General features: G+C 39.5%; 1 protein-coding gene across 1 annotated transcript; it reads right to left on the bottom strand.

Annotated features, from left to right (window-relative positions):
• Positions 1-174: 174 nt before the first annotated feature.
• IHO1 (interactor of HORMAD1 1) lies at positions 175-23,127 on the bottom strand. Its single transcript, XM_046684074.1, has 7 exons — positions 23,072-23,127; positions 20,332-20,506; positions 18,948-19,111; positions 10,497-10,545; positions 10,199-10,286; positions 2,401-2,504; positions 175-2,069 (listed from the first exon to the last, which is right to left on the bottom strand). Exons 1-7 carry the CDS (start codon positions 23,125-23,127, stop codon positions 921-923), a joined length of 1,785 nt encoding a protein of 594 aa, XP_046540030.1. The 3' UTR covers positions 175-920.
• Positions 23,128-23,950: the final 823 nt, after the last annotated feature.

Raw genomic sequence — 23,950 nt, forward strand, 5'->3', positions numbered from 1 at the left:
AGAGGAAGATGGGCACGGATGTTAGCTCAGGGCCAGTCTTCCTCAGCAAAAAGAGGAGGATTGGCAGCAGATGTTAGCTCAGGGCTAATCTTCCTCAAAAAAAAAAAGTTAAAAAAAATCTTCAGCAAGATATAAATGGAAAGCCAAAGTCTCATATAAGACCATTGCCCTCTTCAGAAATAACATAGGGCCTACAGATGCTCTCATTAGCTTTAAAAGAGTGGTTGAAAAACAGGATGGGGGAAAAATAGCCAGAAAGAAGAGTGGAATTGTGCGGCTTGTGAACAGTAGTGCTCTGGGCATTTGTTTGGTGCATGTTACCTCTCTTTAATTGGTTGCTTTAACACTATTTTTCTGTTCACAAGAAGACTGACTTAGTGTGTCCTGTAACATGTCCACTGACCAAAAAATAGAAACACTCTGGCAGCAAAACTGAATAAAAATAATAAGGAAAAAAAATCCTGAAACCTGGAAAGGTATTAGTCATATGTAGGGAATATTTTGAAAATCAAAAATGTTGTGTTTAGGAGTCATGCTGCCACAGCAACAGTTTTGTGAAAACCCTTCTGCTACTCAGTATTCCATATGGAAGCCAGCTCTCCTTTAACCAAACACAGCACCCTCCTCCTGATGCTCCACACCCAGGCTGCTGCCCCAGCTCTCATCACCAGCGTCTTCACACATTTCATTCCAATAAATAAGGATGCACTTGTCCGTTATGTCCTGTCATGGGCAGTACCCAGTACCCAGAATGCCAAATCTGCTCCACCCACCTGCACTGACCTCCCTACCAGGGCCTCTGACCCTGAGGGTCCCAAGAAGGATTCAGGGACTTTCTGCTATTTGCCAGCCCAAGTGTTCTATAATTTGTCTTTCTGGCTGAGACCAATAAACCATCAACAGAAGTCATTGCGGGCTGGTCAGAAGTCATCATCGCTGCTATCAAAACCCAGATCATAAAGCGTATTCTTCCCTGGCTCCTTGCACAGAGGGGGCTCTGAACTTCCAAGGTTGAGGTCACTGAACCAGCTCATGCGGTGGTCTCCCTGGGAACTGTTAGAAAGCAGGCTGTTGTCTTGGGAAGAGTGCCTGCTGAACTGCAAGAGGTTCCCTTGTGCTGCCCTCACTGTCTTACTGGGCATGACTGTTCCTCCCAGAGCAGGGCAGACTGGCTTTGTGGGGCTCCTGGGTCTCCTCAGGTGCAGGGGCTGATCAAGCGGTTCCTGCTGCTCCACGGGAAGCCTTTGTGGGCCAGAAACTGGAGGTTGAGGATATTTAGAACTGAAAGCACAGGTTTTGCTTGGGGTTTGTTTTTGTTTCCTGGCCAGGCGCCGACCTCTTTGGACTTTCCTGGGCTGCTGCTTCTGGCCTTTGGCCACTCTTTCTACAGCTCTGCCTTTCTGTTCAGTCACCAACCGTTGTTCACAAGGGTCACACGAAAACATGCCTTTGGCTTGCAGTTCTTGGCAGGTGTTCTTAATGCTGGTTGCAAAGTTGTTTAAGTCCAGGGATATAAGCTGCGAGGCTCCTGGGGAAACCAGGTCCCTATCACCAGGAACCTTGTGGCCCTGAATGTCCAAACTGTGGTTCTCAGAGCCTGTTTTTGTAATAGCCAAATTCTTGCAGTTAGTTTGCACTGCCTTGTCCTTTACTGGCCTGTTTCTTTTGCCGGTTCCAACTGCCAGCAGCGCAGCCTCTTTTTGGAGGGTATCATTCTTTGCTCTCTCACCCCAGACACCAAACTCCCCAGGCTGCAAGGAGCCCCTATTGAGAATCCGTGCAGCAGGGAGGGCCTGAGCCTGCCACATAATTGGTTCCTCAGAGGCATATTTGTCCTGCCTGGTGAAATTGAGGCTCTGGGCCAGAGGTGGTGAGGTCTGGGAAGTGCTGTCTTTCACATGCCTGGGTACCTGAGGGACTGAGATCAATCTCTTCAGCTCTGCTAGGATGCTGGGCACATTCAGCTGGCCTAGCTGCTCACACAGCTGTTGGAAGTCCTTGTTCTGCTGGGCAACTAAAACTTCAAGGTGCTTTAGGTTGGACTTCATTTCTGAAAACTCTGCTTGTCTCTAGAGATAGGCAATGAGAAAGAAGAGAGTTACGGACAGGATGCACAATCAAACGTGAACAAACCAAAGGATGTGCCAGCAGAACCAAATCTTGTCCCTTGCTGGGCACTTTATAGGGGAAACATGGCTACACTCTGGAGCAGGGCTCCTAGGGTCCACATCATGTCAGAGAAGCATGGGGAAGGAAGCTGGTCTCTACCCTGGCCTGTTACCAAGGGGGTTGGGCTGGCCTCTGTTCTTGGCTGAAAATTTGCAGCTAAAAGTATCTTTCTGAGTCTTAGTGACACAGCCAAAAACACACTTGAGGAAAGGGGTTGGGGTCTACACTTACAGCTTCAAATCTCTTCTGCATCTCAAGGATGGCCTGCTCCATGTTGCCTTTATCCTGTGCTGTTTCCAACACCAGATCGCTCTGGGCCTGTGCAGTCTCTTGCACTAAATACAAAACAATGACCATTCACCCTATGAAGACTATAGTATGCGGGCCAGCCCGGTGGCCAGCAGTTAAGTGCGTACGTACGTTCCACTTTGGCAGCCCCAGGTTCTCTGGTTTGGATCCCAGGTGCGGACCTACACACCGCTTGTCAAGCCATGCTGTGGCAGGCGTCCCACATATAAAGTAGAGGAAGATGGGCATGGATGTTAGCTCAGGGCCCATCTTCCTCAGCGAAAAGAGGAGGATTCGCAGCAGATATTAGCTCAGGGCTAATCTTCCTCAAAAAAAAGAAAAGTAAAATAAAATGATTATTCTTTAAAAAAAAAAAAAAAAGACTATAGTATGCCCTACCTTGGTCAGGCCACAATGATGGAGAGGGAGGAGCTGGAACCTGGCATGGGCCACCTGAGCCAGCTCTGCTAGAGCCCAGAACTCTATCCTCCCAGATCAGCCCTGATGAGGAGAGGCAGCCAGAAGAGGGTGGTTCCTCCATTGTCTCTTCTTCCTTCCCTCCCTGAGAACATCCTAGCCAGGGCAGACACAACCTCAACCCCCTGCTGGGGACCCTGAAACCTGCTGCCCAAATGATGGCACCAACCTCCTCCTTGGCCTACCTTTTTGGCTCGGTCACTAGTGGTCTTTCTAGAATGTAGATATGATCATGCCCCCTCTGAAACCTACACTGAAACTTTCAAAGTCACCCCACTGACCACTGGATGAAGTCCAAATCTTTAAATTGGCTAACAAGACCCAGGCCCACTTCCCCTTACCCGCTATGCTCCTCCATGTCTCTGAGCTCTGTTTCCTAGGCAATCTTTCTCTCACTGTTGGCCTTTGTGCGTGCCATGCATCCATTCACTTGAAGTACTCCTGCTTCATTCCCTGTCACTCTACCCATCCCCTCAACCACCACCTCAGTCCAACTAATTCTTGTTCTTCCTTCTGCTCTCAGCAGTTACCTCCTTAGAAAATATTTCCTATCTGGCTTGGGCACTCATTCTCTCCACAGGTGGCACTATGTGTGTGCTCTACCATCACTTATCACGCTCCACATATTTATCCCCCCTTTACACTTGGGGTCTGATGGGCTTGGTGACCTGAATGCTAACCACTTAGGACTGATATTGATTCTCCCCTTTTGCACGTGGAGATTTTACACACAGATACATTTATTTCATAACACATTGTGTTGTGATTATTGCCATCCTCTTGCTAAACTACAGATCATGTGAAAATGCTCTTACATTTATTCAACAAATACTTAGTGAACATCTGCTATATGTGAGGCACTGGGCCAGGTGCTCTGGATAGAATAGTGACCAAGATGGCTAAAACCCTCTTGAAATTACAATTAAATAGGGAAAACAGGTAGTTAATGAGTAATTATACAAAGAACTATTTATAGATGTAATTTATAGATGCTCTACAGGAAAAATATAGTGAGCTGAGACTATGTAACAGGCAGATCTAGTCCAGTTTCGGGGGTGAGTTAAGACCTCCCTAAGGAAGTGATATTTAGCTGAATTATCATTAACCTATGGCAGGAAGAATATTACCAACAGAAGAAAGAGCATGTTGTCCAAAGAGGAACCATGAGATTAACATGGCTGAAGTATGGGGAGAGAGGGCATGGTTGCTTGAGAGGAGGACACAGCCAGACAGAGGAGTATCTGGGCCATTTCAAGATTTGATTCACTGACACAGTTAAGCAGAGGGTTAACACGATTACATTTTCTCTTTAAAGGGAACACTCTTCCTGCAATGCAAATGATCAACTGGAGGGGAAAGACTGGACACAAAACCAGAACAGAGATCAGAAATAACCCAAATAAAAACAAAGATTTGAAATTAATGGGAAAAAGATGGATTTTTCAATCATGGCATGGGGACAAACTGATTAGCTATTTATAAGATAATTAACCTGAATTTCTACCACTATCCTGTTAAGAATATCAAAGCTCCATAATATGTTTTAGTTTAGAAACTAGCAGAAGTTCTTTTACTTCTTATTCAGGCTTATTTTCAAGTGCCTGCAGAAGAGGACAAAGAATAGCAATGGCCATTTCAAAACCCTTTTTCTGATTTTTTCTACTTTAGAAAATAAAACCTGAGCTCTAAAAGGGGAAAGCACAGAGAAACAATTGTAGGTTCACATACATCAGAAATAACCCACCAGATACTCTTTTTATCTTCTCACAACTACCTAAAGCTTGTTTCAAGATTCTTGACAATTTTTTTTCATTTTAGATGGGTAAAAGACAATTTGGCAACAAGAGACTGCTTAACTCTTCACAATAAAAATGGAAGGCAAACCAGAGTAACATCTGGTGCTTGAAAGACAGGATTACAGACTCAGATTTAGTCTTACTTGAAAACTTGCCTCAACCTGATAGGCGCTTTGTTAGTTTCCTGTGTTCTAACTATTCTGTCTCTTTTGTCCCCCCTTATCAGCCAAGGGCAGGGATTTACCACGGGGTACCTAGTAAAGGTTTTTTTAAGTTCAAGTGATTTAGAGTTTCTCTTTAAAATAATACATAATTCCCTTCTTAAAAGGAGGCTTACCTTTCAGATTTCTTACATTAACATAAATTCCACATAGATTACCAATTTTAGTGTAATTAAATAAATAATAAAAGTACAAGAAGGAAACATGGGGTAGATTGTAACCTTGTAGTGAAGAAGGCCTTTCTAAGCAAGACCTAAAACCCAGAGGCCATTAAAAAAAAAAAAGGGGGGCCGGCCCGGTGGCGCAGCAGTTAAGTGCACACGTTCCGGCGGACCGCGGACCACGGTTCGCCGGGTTGCATCCCGGGTGCAGACAGGCACCACTTGGCATGCCATGCTGTGGTAGGCGTCCCACATATAAAGTAGAGGAAGATGGGCATGGATGTTAGCTCAGAGCCAGTCTTCCTTAGCGAAAAGAGGAGGATTGGCGGCAGTTAGCTCAGGGCTAATCTTCCTGAAAAAAAAAAAAAAGATGAATTGCGTGTCCTTGTTAAGTTTATTCCTGGGTAGTTTGTCTGCCATGTTGGATTTATAAAGCCATCTGTTTTTTTCCATTACATATTTTATTAATTTCTGTTACCTTACTAAATTATCTTATGATTTGTGGCACTTTTCTGGTTGATTCTCAGAATATTAAGGAAAAAGATGAGACTTGAAAAATGTCCCTAAAGTGTGGGGGGAAACCCAGATAACATATAAAGAATCAAGAAGTAGAATGGTATCTAACATCTCAACAGCCAGATTAAAAGACAATGGAACCATGCCTTAGAAATCTGAGGGCAAAGCATTTTCCACCTAGAATTCTATACCCATGTGGAGACAGAAGACATTTTTCAAACATCCAATGTATCGTGAAAGTTACTTCCCATACGCACTTTCTCAAAAAGCTATGGAAGATATGTACCACCAAACATAAGTGTAAACCAAGGTCCAGAAAACAAAGGGATCCAAGAATGGTAATTAAAAAAAAGATCCTCAGAATGATGGTGAAGAGAAGTTCTAAGATTAGGATTTAAAGAATAATCTTTGCCCAACCTGGAACTGGAAGACTGAGCTCCAGGCAGGACGTCTCTAATGAGAAGATGAAACAAAGACTTCCTGTTGTGTTTGAACAAGTTAATTGGAGATATACAGCTCTATCTGAAATTTATTATCAGACGTTCTGTTAGGAGCATGGAAACAATCTTGAACAAAACTGTCTACCCACATGAATTTTGCAATCTTGAATAGGAAAAAATAAAAATAAACAAGTAAACAAACATGCACATACATAAATGAAAATTGTGAGAAATGCTATGATAGGGATTGTAATAAAAATAAGAGGGTGAGGGGCATCTACTTTAGATAAGGTCATCAGAGATGGAGACATTTAAGGTGAAACCAGAAGGATAAAAAGGAGCTGGCCCTGCAAAGGTTAAGGGGAGATTATTAAGGTAGAGGAAGAGCAAGCGCAAAAGTTCTGAGGCAAGAGAAAGCCTATTATATAGACAAGCCAGTGTGGTCTTGCAAAAAAAAAAAAAAAAACCCCTAATAAATGGTAAATTTCATGTTCTGTGTATTTAATTACAATAAAAAAGGTAAGAATTTTTTAGAAAGCAAATTTTCTCCTACTTCTCAACATAAGTTAAATTCCACGTGTCAAACAATTGGAAAAAGGCTGTTTAGTTATGTTTCAAATACTGGATTCCTTTCCTAAACTCAGTCAAATATTTTCCCAGACATCCATGTAGATATTTGTAGTAAAAAGCAAATGTAATTAAACAGCAATGTTTCTTAGCAACAGTGAACATTACCAACTGCAAAAGTAGAGAATGAGGCACGCAAGCAAAGTGTTCAATTCTAGATTGAGTGCTCAGAAAGTATTTGTCTGTGGTCCTATGTATTCTTTTCCTGTCCCCTGGGAAACATATATTCGGAGTCTTCTCCTTTACGAGAGCTTTTGTATCAAGCTCATTACTTCCAAAGTCTATCCTTTTTTTTCATTTAAAAAATTTCATTTATGAAGATAACTCAAAATCATAACAGCATAAAGAAGCATACAATGAAAAATGATCGAATTTCTCCCATGCAGACCTTGGCTCCACTTCCTGAATTTAACATTACAAGTAGTTTCTGGAATTTTGCATTAATATATGTACATATCCATGTATAGATGATAGATCTTATATATTTGGGGGGGGCGTGTGTGTGTCTGTGTGTTCTCTAGAAGGGGACTCATTTCATTTCTGCTTTGGCTATAAACATCAGATATTTTTAGCTTTTTTGTAAAAAAGCCACTTAAAATCCATTTCCATATTCTAGACAATATCTCTATTTTCTTGTGAAGACGATTTTTTTATTCATTTCTATTTTAGCGATTTGACAGAGCTCCATTAAGATGAGATCAAATTCTGATGCTTTTCCACTGATGGCCAGTGATTTTCCTTTTATTCTGTAGTTTTGCTCTCCTTGCCGTGCTGATGAGAGCCTGAGGAAAGGTCTAGGAGCCTCCACGTACAAGAGGAGATCCCTCAGTCCCCCTTTTTCTTTGGGACATCCTTCCCAATTTTCACTGACTAGTCACACTCCTCCACAAGACGTATCCTGAAGCAAACTATGTGCAAAACTATGTGCACATGAGCAGCACCTTGCTGTTTTCATTTAACAATGAAGAGATATTTTCATTTCAACAAGATGGACCTCCTTCTTAACTCTATGTGCTTGGAAAGGCATTTCTCACTCTAAAATTATAAAAATGTTGTCCATGTTTTCCTATAGTTCTTTTTATGATTTAATCACCATACTCAATATATTGATTCATATGGAATTTATTTTGATGCATATTTTCCAAAAGAGACATTTTCTGATTTGTGTGTGTGTGTGTGAGGAAGACAGTCCCTGAGCTAACATCTGTGGCAATCTTCCTATATTTTGTATGTGGAACACTGCCACAGTATGGCTTGATGAGTAGTGTGTAGTCCACACCCAGGATCCGAACCCGTGAACCCCGGGCTGCTGAAGCAGAAAGCACAAACTTAACTACTATGCCACCGGGCCGGCCCCTACATTTTCTGATTTTAATAGCAGCCTCTCCTTTTTATTTTCTTAATGATCACATTTTTCAATAGAACCGATACCTATTAGGTGAAAGTACTGCTCTCTACCAATTAGCCCACCTAAACCCAAGTTACAGTAGGATGTGGATGGCCTTGGTAATTTATTCTATTAGTCTGGTCACTGGTGTCCTCAGCTGAAAAACAAGAGTTAGATTAGATGACTTTGAGTGATCTTTCTGTTTGTACAGGGAGACTGCAACTGGAGAAAGATTTCATGACCTCATTCTCTGAAGGCACTAATTACATAACACAAGAAAGCACTTTCATACAGTATCTTCCCCTTCTCCTTACAAGCATAGTGAGTGCCTGCTGAAAGCCTGCAGAATGCACTGACTGGCAAGTTCAGTACTGTAGGATAGCTGGACTGGGCCTGGCCATATGATAGAGGATTTGTCTAGTTCCTCTTTCAGTGACTAACTTCCTGCTGCTCATCACTACCTACCATGAAAGGGAATGATTCTGGAAAGGCAACTTGTGCTCACTTTCAAGAATGACCTGATTTTCTTTTTCTTTTTTTTTTTAAAGATTGGCACCTGAGCTAACAACTGTTGCCAAGCTGCTGCTTTTTTTTTTTCTCTGCTTTTTCTCCCCAAATCCCCCCAGTACATAGTTGTATATTGTAGTTGTGGGTCCTTCTAGTTGTGGCATGTGGGACGCTGCCTCAGCATGGCCTAACGAGTGGTGCCATGTCCGCACCCAGGATCCGAACCAGCAAAATCCTGGGCCACCGAAGCAGGGCGTGGGAACTTAACCACCTGGCCACGGGGCCAGCCCCTGACCTGGTGTTCTAATTGATATGATGCCACAGTGTTTGTTACTGTTTGCCCTGTCAATGTGGCTCCCTCTCCTGAGTCTTACCCTCTGAAAATTAAGGAACCATCAGGGGTGAAGGATCAGGATCCCTATACCTACCATAAAACAGACTTAGTTCTAGTCCTCTCCAGGCCTCAATCTTGTGTTGGGGCCTTGGGCACTTCCATTCCCTACTCTGGGCCTTAAATGTCACACCTTTGCTGCAATCCTCCTTTTTGTACTTCACCTAGTTTTAAATGTAGGAAGGAAAAAGAGCACTTTCCTTGGGCACTTATAAATGAGTTATTCTATCATGTTGTGCAAAGGAAGCATCCCTGATTTGCTTCTGCTCTTTGTCTTTCTACTTGTTTTGAGGGTAACAGTCCTAGGCTTCCAGAACCGGTTTCCAAACAGATGAACAGTTGTCCTCTGTGTGGGATACCCAGGTTGGAAGCCAGTAGACAGTACAGTGCTTCTTTGCAGACAGATGGGGATTAATTTCTAAGCCACACAGAGACATGAACTTTTGTAAATCATGAGCAATCCATCCCATGACATTTGAATAAGTTTACTTCAATTTGTTTAAAATAAAAAATAAACACACAGACAAATGCAAACAAGTAAAGATGCAGCCAACTTCTTGCTGTTTAGCTGAGAAGCTGTTGGCTCTAGAAGGATGTCCACCTAAGGAGATCTTTGTATTGGCTCTCTTCTGTTTAGTAAGAGCCAGAACCATGGTTTCATCTAAATGTAAATCACTAATCGGCAGAGGAGGGGACTTTACAAACCACAAACTGTAATTGAAATGAGAAAGATGCTCTGAATCACTACAAAACAGCTCTCATTGAAACCAAGGCAGCAAGAAGAACAGTAGGTGACTAGAGTATTTCTAACTCCTAAGGGAGTAGTGTCTTTATTTTTAAGTCCTAAGGGAGCAGTGTGTTTATAGACAGTACAGCCAGCAATTCATCTGGGACTCAAGGATGCTACTGATTCACTTCAGGCAGTGAGATGAGAAATCTGGCAGAGCTAACTGCCCTGAAGCAGTGGGGTTACTGGGTGGAGGATTAGCGCTTCACAAAAGGCATCCAGGGACCGGGGGCATTCCCACACAGAAGTGGATCCCACCACCCAGTTCAGCATGCTCCATATCTCTTCAAGGCTAGCCTTATGTACCCATCTTCTCATCTGAAATGCTGTATGGAACCTCACCACTGGCAGAAACCTGACTAGGGTCAGAAAGTTCACGGTCACTGCTCGCCAGTGCCCTCTGCTGATAACCTCAAACACAAGACACTCACATGTCTTGGCCACAGTCTCCAAAGAATCCAAAATGGACTGGCTTCTTGAACTGAGATGTTCCTCAGACTTTTCCACAGATGTCTGCAACTAAGAAACCCAAAATTAAGAAAGAATGCACGGACTGTTGCCTTATTTTACTAACTTGGAGAACTGTCATTTAATAATAAAAAAGAGTAGTTAAAATATTGCTATACCACATGAACTAAAGTCAATACAATGTAATTATTAAACTTCTTAATATGTTGTTCTTAAAATCTAGCACAATGTTCTAACTCCTTGATATGTAGCTATACTTACCCTGTAAATGCTTTCTCTGGTATGGGAAATGAAGTTGTACAGAGCTTCACTAGAATAGGAGAGAAAAAAGAAAATAAATCTTTGTGAAATATTGAAAGAATATGTAATAGAATTGATTCCATGAACATGGCACACCTCCACCTAGTGTAGCATCAAAACAGTCCTTGATCAGAGTTGGAGACTTAACTCTGAGAAACGTTCACTAAGGTTGGGGAAAAAAAAGAACATAGACTTTTCATGACTATTTCCAAGGCAAACCACTTTTTTCTTTAAGTTCATTCTCTCTATATTTTAAATGAGGTTAAATTTTAGCAACTCAGTGGTTGCTATAGTAGAACAGACCAGCTTTCATTTTATGGCAACGTTGGCTTCAGAAGATAGTGACTTCCTTCTGGTAGTGCAAAATTCCTGGACACATCTTAGTCTAATGACTATTATTTTGATTATAAGAATGAGGTAGTATAGAGACAATTCTGGAAACAATATTAATTTCTAATGAAAAATAAACTATCGGGGCTGGCTCAGTGGCCAAGTGGATAGGTTTGTGCGCATCGCTTCAGCGGCCCAGGGGTTCACAGATTTGGATCCGGGGGCAGACATGGCACCACTCATCAGGCCATGCTGAGGCGGCATCCCACATGCCACAACTAGAAGGACCCACAACTAAAAATATACAACAATGTACAGGGGGGCTTTGGGGAGAAAAAGGAAAAATAAAATCTTAAAAAAAAAAAAAAGAAAAAGAAACTATCATAATTGTTCCTCAAATAAATATCTCACTTTTGAAAAGATTCAGACATGGATTGTCATTAAAAATTTTTACAGGGGCCGGCCTGGTGGCGCAGCGGTTAAGTGAGCACGTTCCACTTCGGCAGCCTGGGGTTTGCTGGTTCAGATCCCAGGTTGCAGACATGGCACCGCTTGGCAAGCCATGCTGTGGTAGGCATCCCACATATAAAGTGGAGGAAGATGGGCACAGATGTTAGCTCTGGGCCAGTCTTCCTCAGCAAAAAGAGGAGGATTGGCAGCAGATGTTAGCCCAGGGCTAATCTTCCTCAAAAAAAAAATTTTACAGATTTTCTTTCTTTAATCTATACAGTACAAATGCAAATATCAATTTTTGAACTTCAATAGGACAACTCTTCATCCCAAGTCTTTCAGATGCTCCACCAGACTTACTTTAAAAGGAGAATTCAATAGAACCATTTGGGAACCTACAAACCATATGCTTTTCATGAAAGAGATTGGGACCTTTCCTGAAAACAAAAATAGGAAAAATGAAAAAAAGTTAATGAATTCAGGATGTTAAGAACAGAATGCTATTAAATTATAAAAGCAGAGAATAAGAAAGGGTACCTAGAAATTAAAAATAGCAGATTAAGCAATTAAGTAGAATGGTTAGAAGATACAGTTAAGTGGGGGCGACTCCGTGGCCGAGTGGTTAAGTTCGCACACTCTGCTTCGGTGGCCCAGGGTTTCCCTGGTTCAGATCCTGGGCGTGGACATGGCACTGCTCATCAGGCCATGCTGAGGCAGTGTCCCACGTGCCACAACTAGAAGGACCCACAACTAAAATATAAACTCTGTACTGGGGGGATTTGGGGAGAAAAAGCAAAAAACCCAAAAGATTGGCAACAGTTGTTAGTTCAGATGCCAAACTTTAAAAAAAAAAAAAACCAGAAGATACAGTTAAGGAAATATGACAAAAAAATAGAACAAAAGATAATAGATGGAAAATAGATAAATAGTAAAAAAAAAAAAAGTATATATATATAGAGGATCAATGCAGGAGATCCAACACATACTCAAAACTGGAGATCCAGAAAGGAGGAAGAGTGAAAATAGAGAAGAGATTTTTAAAGATACAAGAAAAGAAAAATTCCCAGAACTGAAAGACATAAGTTTATAGGTTAAAAGCAAATAGCCAACGCCCAGGAATTAATGACATGCCACATCAACACACACTACAGTAAAATTTCTAAACTGTATAGATAATGAGAAGATCCTAAAAACTTCCACAAAGAAAAAAGCAAGTGAAACACACAGGATCAGGAATCAGAATGACACCAGACCTCTTAAATGCAACATAGAAAGCAATAAGGCAATGGCACAATGCTTTAGAAATTTTGAGGAAAAATAATTTCCAATCTAGAAGTCTACATCCAGCCTAATTTGCAATCAAGTGTAAGGAGAAAATAAAGAGTTTCAGGGGCAGGTCCGGTGGCACAGTCATAACGTTGGAGCACTCAGCTTTGGTGGCCCAGAGTTCCCTGGTTCGCATCCCGGGTGCTGACATATGCACCACTTATCAAACCATTCTGTGGCAGGCGTCCCACGTATAAAGTAGAGGCAGATGGGCATGGATGTTAGCTCAGGGCCAATCTTCCTCAGCAAAAAGAGGATTGGTGGTGGATGTTATCTCAGGGCTAATTTTCCTCAAAAAAACCCAAAACAAACCAACCAACAAAAGAATTTCAGATACACAAAGTTTGAAAAAATTGTTTAGATGCCATGCATCTATTGTTTGGAAGTTTCTGGAATATATGCTCCACCAAATCCAAGGAGTAAACCAAGAAAGAAGAGGACACAGGATCTAAGTAACAGAGGATCCAACACAGGAGAGAGGAGGTAGGAAAGCCCAGGACAACAGTAAAGGGAGGACTCAGGATGACAGCTGTACCAAGTTCAGATTGGAATTAGGAAGGATGCCTCTGAGAAGAAAATGACACTGAAAGAATTTCTGATGTGTTTCAACCTGTAACAAGGAACTTTTTCAGTTTTCTGCAGGATTTGGGAATGGACTGTGATTCCTACATAGAAAACTAAGCAAAAAAGAAAACAAAGCAATTTTTAACCTTAGGAAAATGTAATTAGTATACACAATTTTTCTAGGCTATTTATAATGGTTACAAAGTGACAAGGATGTAAAGATTGAAAGCTGATTTAACTAAAAATGTTCACAAAGCTATATTGGGATGATGGAAGATGAGAAGTTTATGATGTTTGGCTTAGGGAGGAGGTAGAGAAGTAAATTCTTACTATAGGGTAGAAAGTCATTCTCTGAAAAAATTAAGAAACGACAATATAAGCCATTTAACATATGCCATAAGGTAGATGGAAGTAAGTGCCAGCATAGCTAAAAGGGTTGCAAGTTAGCTGCAAAAAGGAAAAAGGAATCAAGACAGGCCTGCTGTTTTTCACTGTAATCCTAATTGTATTTTTAAAACACTATGTACACGTAACAACTTGATTGAAAAAAATACATGAAATTTAAAAAGACAATTTTAAAGATGTCTAAAGTCTAATAATACTACCAAAGTACTGCTCACAAAAGCCTCTACTACATTACACACCACCAGTTAGGAATGATTCTTTATTCTCATAACCTCATTCCCTTATTAGCATATTTGGGCACCAATATTCTCAACATTAAATTATATTATACAAATTGAATACCTTTTGTATATAATGTTATATTAAACTTGTTATATATAACTGATAGCTCCCGTTATGTTAACTATTTATTAATCCTCAATTCCACCTTGTCTGAATTGAAACGTCAAATTCTGACTTACCCAAAAGCCTTAAAAGATGTTTAATAGACAGAGTAAAAACATTAAACGCTTGATAATTGAAACTTTTATAAAAAGCTACCATACATTTGGATGCCATTTTTATTATTCCTTACCAAAATAAAACAAAATAAGATGCTTAAAAATAGGGACTTCTCGAGGCAGCCCAGTAGTGCAGTGGTTAAGTGCACATGTTCCACTTGGGTGGCCCAGGGTTCGCCGGTATGGATTCCGGGTATGGACCTATGCACAGCTTGTCAAGCCATGCTGTGGTAGGCGTTCCACATAAAATACAGGAAGATGGGCATGGATGTTAGCTCAGGGCCAGTCTTCCTCAGCAAAAAGAGGAGGATTGGTGGCAGATGTTAGCTCAGGGCTAATCTTCCTCAAAAGAAAAAAAAGGGATTTCTCATCCACCCAGACATTATGTACAAGTCCACAGAGTCAATTATGCCCTAATCTCTTCTCTAGAAAAAGTCAGTTGGGAAATTCTGTTCATCTGTATTAAAAAATATATATATATTTTTAAGAAAAGAATTTCTGGGGCTGGCCCCGTGGCCGAGTGATTAAGTTCTCGCGCTCCGCTGCAGGCGGCCCAGTGTTTCATTGGTTCGAATCCTGGGCGCGGACATGGCACTGCTCATCAAACCACGCTGAGGCAGCGTCCCACATGCCACAACTAGAAGGACACACAACGAAGAATATACAACTATGTACTGGGGGGCTTTGGGGAGAAAAAGGAAAAAAATAAAATCTTAAAAAAAAAAGAAAAAGAAAAGAAGTTCTGTATTGCCCTGTGTTGATGAATTATTTTGCTTTGAAAATCCATTTATTTATTCAACAGCTATTTATTGAGCCCACTTTTGTGACAAGTCCTTGATTACAAGCTTTGGCAATATGGAGTGAAAAAATTCAAATCCCTACCAGTAGGAAGCTTACATTCTAGCTGGCGTGGGGTCTTTTAAATTTAAAAAAATTATTTTCTTTATCCATTCATCCGCTGATGGACATTTAGTTTACTTCCATGTCTTGGCTATTGTAAACAATGCTGCAGTAAACAATGAGAGTGCAGATATCTCTTCGAGATCCAGATTTCAATTCCTTTGGATACGTATTTAGAAGTGGGATTCTTGGATCATATGGTACTTCTATTTTTAATTTTTTGTGGAACCTCCATACTACTTTCCATAGTGGCTGCACCGATTTACATCCCCGCAAAACAGTGCCCAAGTTCCCTTTTCTCCACATCCTTGCTAACACTTGTTATCCTGACAGGTATGAAGTGATATCTCATTGTAGCTTTGATTTGCACTTCCCTGATGATTAGTAATGTTGAGTACTTTTCATAAAGCTGTTGGCCATTTGTATGTCTTCTTTGGAGAAATGTCTATTCAGTTCCCTTGCCCATCTTTTAATCAGGCTATTTGGTTTTTTTGCTATTGAGCTGTAGGAGATCCTTTTATATTTTAGATATTAACCCTTTATCAGATATAGGGTTTGTAAGTGTTTTCTTCTATTCCATAGGTTGCCTTTTCATTTTGTTGATTGTTTCCTTTGCTGTGCAGAAACTTTTTACTTTGATGTAATCCCACTTGTCTATTTTTGCTTTTATTGTCTGTGCTTTTGGTGTCATATCCAAGAAATCATTGCCAAGGCCCATGTCAAGAAGCTTTTTCCCATGCTTTCTTCTAGGAGTTCTATGGTTTCAAATCTTACGTTTAAGTCTTTAATCCACTTTGAGTTGATTTTTGTGTATGGTATAAGATAAGGATCCTTTTTCATTTTTTCTTTGCATATGGATTCAGTTTTCCCAACACCATTTGTTGAAAAGATTATTCTTTCCCCATTGTGTATTCTTGGCACTCTCTTGTACTGTATTAAATATTTAAAACATAATCCCCAGAAAGATGCATATAATAGAGTACAATGCAACCATTAGAAACGATTTTGGGCATGAAATAGAAACACAACCATTAAATATTATTAAATTCAAAAAGCAGATTGCAATATAGTCCATAGGAAACAATCCCATTTTTATTTTTAAAAATACACAAAAATAGAGCAGTTATATAAAACAGTGTTAGCGGTAGTTCACAGAGTAAGCTGATTCAGAGGCAGACAAGAATCTGACAGACCCAAGATCTCTGCCCAAAATTCCCACTCAGTTTAGATGTGTTCCCTTGGATGGAGTCCTTCTTGACACCCCCAGTCAGAGCTGGGAGTCATCCTCAGAGCTCCCAAGGCATTTGGATGCAATCTCTACTACAGCATTTACAACTTTGTACTTAGAGTGGAAAGTCTAGAGTCTTTATTTTAGGCTGTTCTGCATTTGATCCTCTTTTCTGTTTGAGGAGTTCCTTAGGTTAGGGATTTGGGGGAAAAGCAGAGTTTATTTCCTCCTCTAGAGGCCGAGAGTGCCAGGGGCTTGCTTTCTTAGCCTCTCCTGAACCCTAGGCTTTCCCCTCACACATGCCTTGCTAGACTGGAAGTCAAGAGAAAAAGACTGTGAGCTCTCTCTCTGGTGGCTGTGGCTAGAGTAGTAGGAAGATGGAGTTCCAGGGGACTGGGAAAAGTGTTCAGGACTACACTGGCTAAGGGGGTAGTAGACAGCAGAATCTGCACTGGACTAATTTTGAGATTTGGCTTGGGGAGTTGTCCATGGCACGTAGCCCTTGGCAATTGGCAGAATTGTAGCAGAAACTTAAAGTGGCCTCATTTTCTTCCTTGGAAATCAGAATCCTAATTTTTCTTTCCCCCTGGATGTACTGCCACCCAGATAGATGATATTCCTAGATTCCCTTGCTAGGTGTGGTCATGTGAGTAAATTTTAGCCAGTGTGAAATGTAAGCAGAAGTGTTGCATGCAACTTCCAAGAAAAGTCCTAAAGAGACGGGAAGATACTGTTCTTTCTTCCTTCATTGATCAGCTGTCTGGAACTCAGATGTAACAGCTGGAACTCCAGCAGCCACCAAACACTGTGAGGACAGGGGTGTGGTCACACTTCAGGGATGGCAGACCAGAGCATCGGAAGGAGCCAGATTCTTGAGGACCATGGAGCCACCATTCCAGCCCTGGACCACACACTTCAGAATGATTTTTGCATCAAAAAAAACAAACATCTGGGGCCGGGCTGGTGGCAAAGTGATTGGGTTTGCACACTCCACTTTGGCAGCCCAAGATTCACAGGTTTTGATCACAGGCACGGACCTACACACTGCTCATCAAGCCATGCTGTTGCAGTGTCCCACATACAAAATAGAGGAAGACTGGTATAGATGTTAGCTCAGGATGTTGAGCAACTTTTCATGTATTTATTTGCTATCTATATGTTTTCTTTGATGAAGTATCTATTAAAATATTTTCCCATTTTTTATTGAGTTGCTTGTTTTTTACTTTTGAGTTTTAAAAGTTCTTTATATATTCTGGATATGAGTCCTTTGTTGAAAATGTAGCTTACAAATATTTTTTCCCAGTCTGAAGCTTGTGTTTTCATTCTCATATCAGTGTCTGTTGCAGAGCAAACATCTTCCTCTGTGTTACTAGGAAGCTGGTCGTTAAGTAGGAGAGAATGAAGTATAGATGGAGAGAGAAGCACAAGAAAGAGATAGTTTCTGATTTCTTTTCATTCTCTGTCCTTCCCAGATTGGTTAAGAGAGTTAATATATCCTCCTTTTCATCAAAGCTAGTTTAGGGTGGGTTTCTATTTGCTACCAAAAGAGTCATAACAAATACAATCTGAATGATTAAGGATTCTTTTTGAGATTTCTTAACCTCACATGCTACTTCTATAAGTTTGGGAAAATACACACTTTCAAAACTATTGTGTAAATCAATGTTTTACGGGTTTGTGGCATCTCTTATGTTTAAATTCTGTACCATGCCTTATCAATTTCCTGCTTCCAAATTTACAGTAGTATTCTTTCTTTCCCTCACTTTAAAATTTCTCACTCCTTCTCATCACATTTCTGACAAGCACTTATTGACAGAAAACAGGAATCTAAAGTCTTGTGTTTCATTTTTGCCAGAATTTATAAAATTATGATTTCCTGACTATAAGTCAACTTTCCTATAAGTCAATATCTTAAGTTTGAGTTTTTTTTAACTGGAGATAGAGTCTTCATAGTCCTCACAATTTGTTCTCTCTATATAAATACAACATATTTCTTGCCATATTGTAAACAATTAACAGAAACTCATTTCACTACCAAAAAGAGAAGGAAATGAAATAGAAAAAGGGAAGGAAGGGAAGGGAGAAAGGAAGAAAAGGGACTTAATGTTTCAAAAAAAAATTTTTTTAGCTGCAGAAATGTTGATCAAACAAAATACAATCCAAACTCCCAGAGAACAAAAAAATTAAGACTGATCTAAAGCACAAGAGGATGAGGGCAATCTGTTCATCTGTAGTACCCTACCATAGCTATGCTGATCAAGCCATGCTGTGGCAGCATCCCACATACAAAACAGAAGGAGCTTAGTACAGATGTTAGCTCAGCATCAATCTTCCTCACACACAAAAAAAGGAGAGAATTCATGTGCTATATTCCTGATCCTAAAACAAATAATGTTACCTAATTTCCTAATTCTGATGATCTGAAAAGAAAACAAATTAAATTAAAGGGCAGAATTTTAGGCAGAATAAACATAACACTACTTGAATATTGCATTTCTCTAAGTCCTTCAGCTTACTTTTCAGAGGAGCCAAAACTGTGGCAGCCATATTCAAATCTGCCACAAGTCACATTGACAAGAAAGCAAATAAAGAGTAGTTATTAGATGAGCTGTAAAGTCAAATGCTAAAATTGAATTGACTATTGACATTCCATTTTCTGTTTCCCTCAGAAAAGATGAGCTGTGTCATCCTCTCGAAAGGTTTGCATACCTGTCACATCTGTCTTTTGCCCTTTTCTTTTTCTCCTCAAACTGTTCCAAGAGGCCTTTCGATTTTCCAACTGACAAAGGAAGAGGAAATAAGCCTCCATCTTTTTTATCTCCTCCAAATAGTTGAGGTTTTGTCTGGTACTTTGTGAAAACACTAGGTTCACTCTGTCAAGTGAAAAAAAAATTACAGCATTTCATACATAAAAATATTTATAGCATTCACTATTTTCTATACAATGCAGAGTCACATTTAAGTGCAAATTATACTAAAAAACAACATAGCATGTAGTATTTCCTTTTTATTTCATATACACCAGAAAGCTATACTAAATAAAGCAATTCTTTTTATTAATATAGTTTCTGCCTTACCAGCACAGGGGTATTTAAAATGTCAGCTAAAATGGTTTAAAATCAATTGCATAAATTTAGAGGCAACAAAACAGAGAATTATTTATGTTATCTCTGAGATGATGTGTTAAAGTTTTCATATTAACAAGTTTAACTCAAATTGCTGTTGCTCAGCTGCTGGTAAACTAGAAGTGTTCATAAGTTTGACATGAACTGGACAGTGGGCATGCTGGCACATAGTAAGCCATTTCCTGCATCCTGAGGCAAAACTTACTCTGAAACATTCAGGGAGTAAATTTAATCCTTCATATCACTGGGTACCAATTATTGTACTGAAATGCTTATCTTAGAGCGCAGTCTAATAACTTAAAACACTGACCTAACCTTAATCATTAAGTCTCTATTTGAGGTAAGTTTGTATATAAATTTAAATCTAGTTCCAGACCAAAATAAGTAAATATATAAAAGTATTTCTGACTCACAAAAGAAGACAGGCTGGCCTCAAAAAATCAAGAGACTCTGAGACTCTGTTCCTCATTCTGGCCCTTATTCGTTAACTTAGGCCTCAGAATACTCATCTCCTTCTTCAAGGAGATAATGTAGCATAGTAAACTAAAATCCACAAAGCACTTGAAGTTTCTTAGAAAAGAAAGTCCATCTAAAATAAAATTTATATTACTTTATTTCTATTTTTCTAAAGTTCTTTTTTTCTTATGAAATTTTCAGACACAACAGTATGACTAGTCTTAGAAAATATCATGCAATATTTGGCTCTCCCTAGTAGTGGTCAATGTACTGGCACTATTCTATATAGCTTTAGTAATAGAAGAAACTGCAAATATAAATATTTTTTCCATTTCAGACTACTACATCAAATGAGTCACAAATCAGTTTAGGAGAGTACAAATCCATTTAGGAGACTAATCTGTAGAGATGTACGATTCCAAAATATAATCCAACAGAATGATTCTTCTTTAAAGCTTATCTTCATAATGACTGTGAAATGTGTGCAGAGAAATTCTGGAAATCAGACTCACCTCCAGAGAATTCTGTTGTGACTGTTTGGGACGTCTCAAGTGGGCACCAAAGTCCAAGGGTGCTGACAGGGTCTCTGAACTTTCTGGACAGAACTGGGATCCAAAGAGGAACTGGGAATCACTGAGACTGGAGTGATCAGTCTGGTTACTATTCCAGTTAGATGACTTAGTATTCCTGAAATTAAGCAAGAAAATAAAAATGTATCAAGCGAACAAACATCCTGAAAAAATGAAATTATAATTTACAACTATTCATTTCAGAATATTCCGGGCAGAGTGCTAGCTTGTTCTGACCTCCTGGTCCCCTGCATACTGCCACTATTACCTATAAAGAAACACAAGAAAATTTTGAATGCCAGACATTTTGATTACAACAACCTGGAAACAATCAGATGGAAATTCAAACATTAAGGACCAACACCATTATTCCTTGTACAACAGCACTGTGGGCTATACCACCGTTTTGGAGATGAAAGTTCATTAAATCTTTAGGGATTAAGAGAACTATCTTTTCACAAGTCGAATCTGTTCATCACCAAGAGAAGGAATAGGATAAAAAAATATATAGTATTTGCATATAACTGATGCAGTAATCAGAAGCAATAAGTTGGATTTACATATAACCAAGTGAATAAGTCTCAAAAATGTAATTTTGAGTGCAGGAAAAAAGTAAAAATTGAATGAGCTCTATCACACATCATTTATGTAAACTTTTAAACCTATATCATACACACCAAACAAGTATGTAACAGTGTATAGAAGGTGAATTGGAAGAACACACGTTAACTCTCCTAGAGTGTGCCTACAAGGAAGGAAGGGAGCAAGATTGGAGGGAGAGAAGGAGCCATAATACAACAAACACAAGATAGACCTAGTTATGGACTGAATGTCCTCCCAAAATTCATATGTTAAAGCCCTAATCTCTAATGTGATGGTATTTGGAAATGGGTCCTTCGAGAGGTAATTAGGGTTAGATGAAGTCATGAGGGTGGGGCCCTCCTGATGGGATTAGTATCCTTATACGAAGAGATACCAGAGACTTCACCCTCCTTTTCTCTTTCTCTCTCCATCATGTGAGGACACAGTGAGAAGGCAGTTGTCTGGAAACCAGAAAGGGAGCCCTCACCAGAAACCGATCACGCTGGCATATGGTTCTAGGACTTCCAATCTCCAGAACTGTGAGAAAATAAACTTCTGTTGTTTAAGCCGTCTAGGTTATGGTACTTTGTTATGGCAGCTCAAGCAGACTCATATAGCCCTCATCCAGACTAAAGAATATAATCAACTCAGATTTGGGCACAGAAGGATCCATTAAAAATTGTTTTTGAAACAAGGGAACAAGATTTTGTTCCCTTTTACAGTTTTAGTGTCTTATCTTTGTTTGCTTTTAAAACTTCCCACTTCGGACTTCAACTTGCTTCCCATGGATATCTGTGCCAGTCTTTAAGCCTCACATATGAAGAGGATAGTGTTGTTGATACTGACAGAATCACACTTGAACAGTGTACTAAGCCTACTACAGAGACAGCACATAAGTGCGCAGACAAGTAAAACACAGTCTTCAAGTTTTTACTTGAAAGAAATGTCAGTAACAATTTGTGTTACTTAATGTTGTTGTGTAACCTGAGAAAACATGCTTTTCATTAAAACACACACACACAAATCATTCTTTTTCCAAATACTAAATTTAAATTTAATTAGATAGCATATAACCACATATTCTAAGCCAAAGGAACCATCATATATTAATATAAGACAAGAAGAAACTCTAATAGTTCAGTACAGGGAAGAACAATTATTTTGACCATTTTCTAAGATTAGCTAAGGTAATGTGCAATACGGGTTGCACAATCACTGCTCAAAATTACTAAATAGTTCTCTGTGACTCCCCTCTTAGGTCAAAGAGAATAATTAGCTGAGCTTGGGAAAAAAAATAACAGCTCTGTGAGCCTACAGAAATCATGTATGATTTACGTCTTAAAGGTATGATCTGGAATTAAACAAAGATAGATTTTCCCTACTCCGTATCAACTGTAAGCATGTTTTTTCTTTTCGAGAAATAAAAAGAACAATGTTCTAAGTCTTTGCTGAATTAATAACTGCCTTCAGGAAGGTTTTAGGAAGAAAAGAAACTATTCAATGACAAAAACATACCAAAAGCAATTAGAAATCCCTTAAATATATACTACTACTGGGACACACCCACCAACTTAGCAATGGCAGGCCTACTGCGTGGCTGGTGAACACCAATGTAAGTACCTTGGTGAAGTAGTAGAGGGGGCAATATCTCAATGAGCCTTGTCAACAGATGGACTGGCTCCTAACTCCACATTGCCTACAAACTGTAATATACAACTGAACACATATCTGAACATTGTCTTGATTTTGCTCCTTGCTGTTTCAATAGCAACCACTCCAACTGAGGGGAGAGTTTCTAGATGTCGAACCATGTCTAACTCTCACAGGCCTCATAGTCCCTAGGCCCAGTGCTCACACAGAGTCATTGCTCAGTTAACATACATAGTTGAATTGACATTGCTTTTATAGTCAGAAAATAGGCAAAAGGAAAAAGACAAGTATGGAAGGGTGCAGCAGTGACAGGCAAGGTGAAGAGAAGAGGAAGAAGCTATATGGGGTAACTTTATTACTATAAACTAATAGGAAAGGAAGCTTCTCTCTATGAAATCAATATAATTATAAAATCTTCTTAAGTATCAGAATATAAAACCAGATAACTTACCCAGAGCCTGAGGGAATACTGAGCATCTCTTTGATATTCCAGACATTAAAATTCATTTCTTACTATTGTCTCTATTAAAAAGAAGACAGGAACATCAATTCAAAGGGTTAATATACTATTTTTGTCCCCAAAATTACTTTACTGGTGACTATGATATGTAGATGAGGACATTTCAGCAGTTATAGTCCCATGCAATTGGTAAAAATTACCATTACCTAATACGCCAGAAACAGGTATTTTCTGCTGTTAAATTACATACAAATTCCCCTCTTTCTTAATACCAGGGAAAGCCCAGTCACATTTGAAACAGTAAATTTGCCTTTCATCCTCTCTGTCTTGTTCTTTTCTTTGCCATCCTGCTAATAATCTGCTTTTAGGAAAAGACCAACAAATCCCATCTTTCATTGTCCTATACAATGAATGACTTAATCTATGACCTCTCCCAAGAAGACTAGTTCTTCCCAGACCATGGGATATTGGAATGCTAAAAGAGCTGTGGAATTCGGGCAGTAAAGAAGCTAAATGAAGAGTATTTGAGCAAGTGACTTCCGACACCTCTTATAAGCAGTTGTACCTGCTTATAATATATCCTGCTCACTGCCAACCCATCACAGTTCATACCAGTTCATTATGATGATCATATAGCCTGGATTTTATGAAACAAGTCCAATTTCTAAATTTTGTCTCCCTGATCTCACAGAACATTCATATTTATCAGATTATATAATACTATTGAGGGCATCAGAAAATGATTCCCACACATATGGTGGATATACTTGATCAAATATCAAATACTACCCCAACATAAATCTAAATAAAAGGAAACCGAAGTTCTGAACAAATACTGACATTTTAGTATACTTTTTATATAATTTAACC

Source organism: Equus quagga, chromosome 1, assembly GCF_021613505.1.
Source record: "Equus quagga isolate Etosha38 chromosome 1, UCLA_HA_Equagga_1.0, whole genome shotgun sequence".
Taxonomy (NCBI): domain Eukaryota; kingdom Metazoa; phylum Chordata; class Mammalia; order Perissodactyla; family Equidae; genus Equus; species Equus quagga.

Excerpts from the sequence above, each read along its gene's own strand:
- IHO1 (XM_046684074.1), bottom strand. The coding sequence starts at position 23,127 with ATGAATTTTAATGTCTGGAATATCAAAGAGATGCTCAGTATTCCCTCA. Across the intron at positions 10,287-10,496 it reads CCAGAGAAAGCATTTACAGG|TTGCAGACATCTGTGGAAAA; the intron begins GTAAGTATAGCT and ends TGGGTTTCTTAG. Across the intron at positions 2,070-2,400 it reads TGCAGAAGAGATTTGAAGCT|AGACAAGCAGAGTTTTCAGA; the intron begins GTAAGTGTAGAC and ends GCCTATCTCTAG.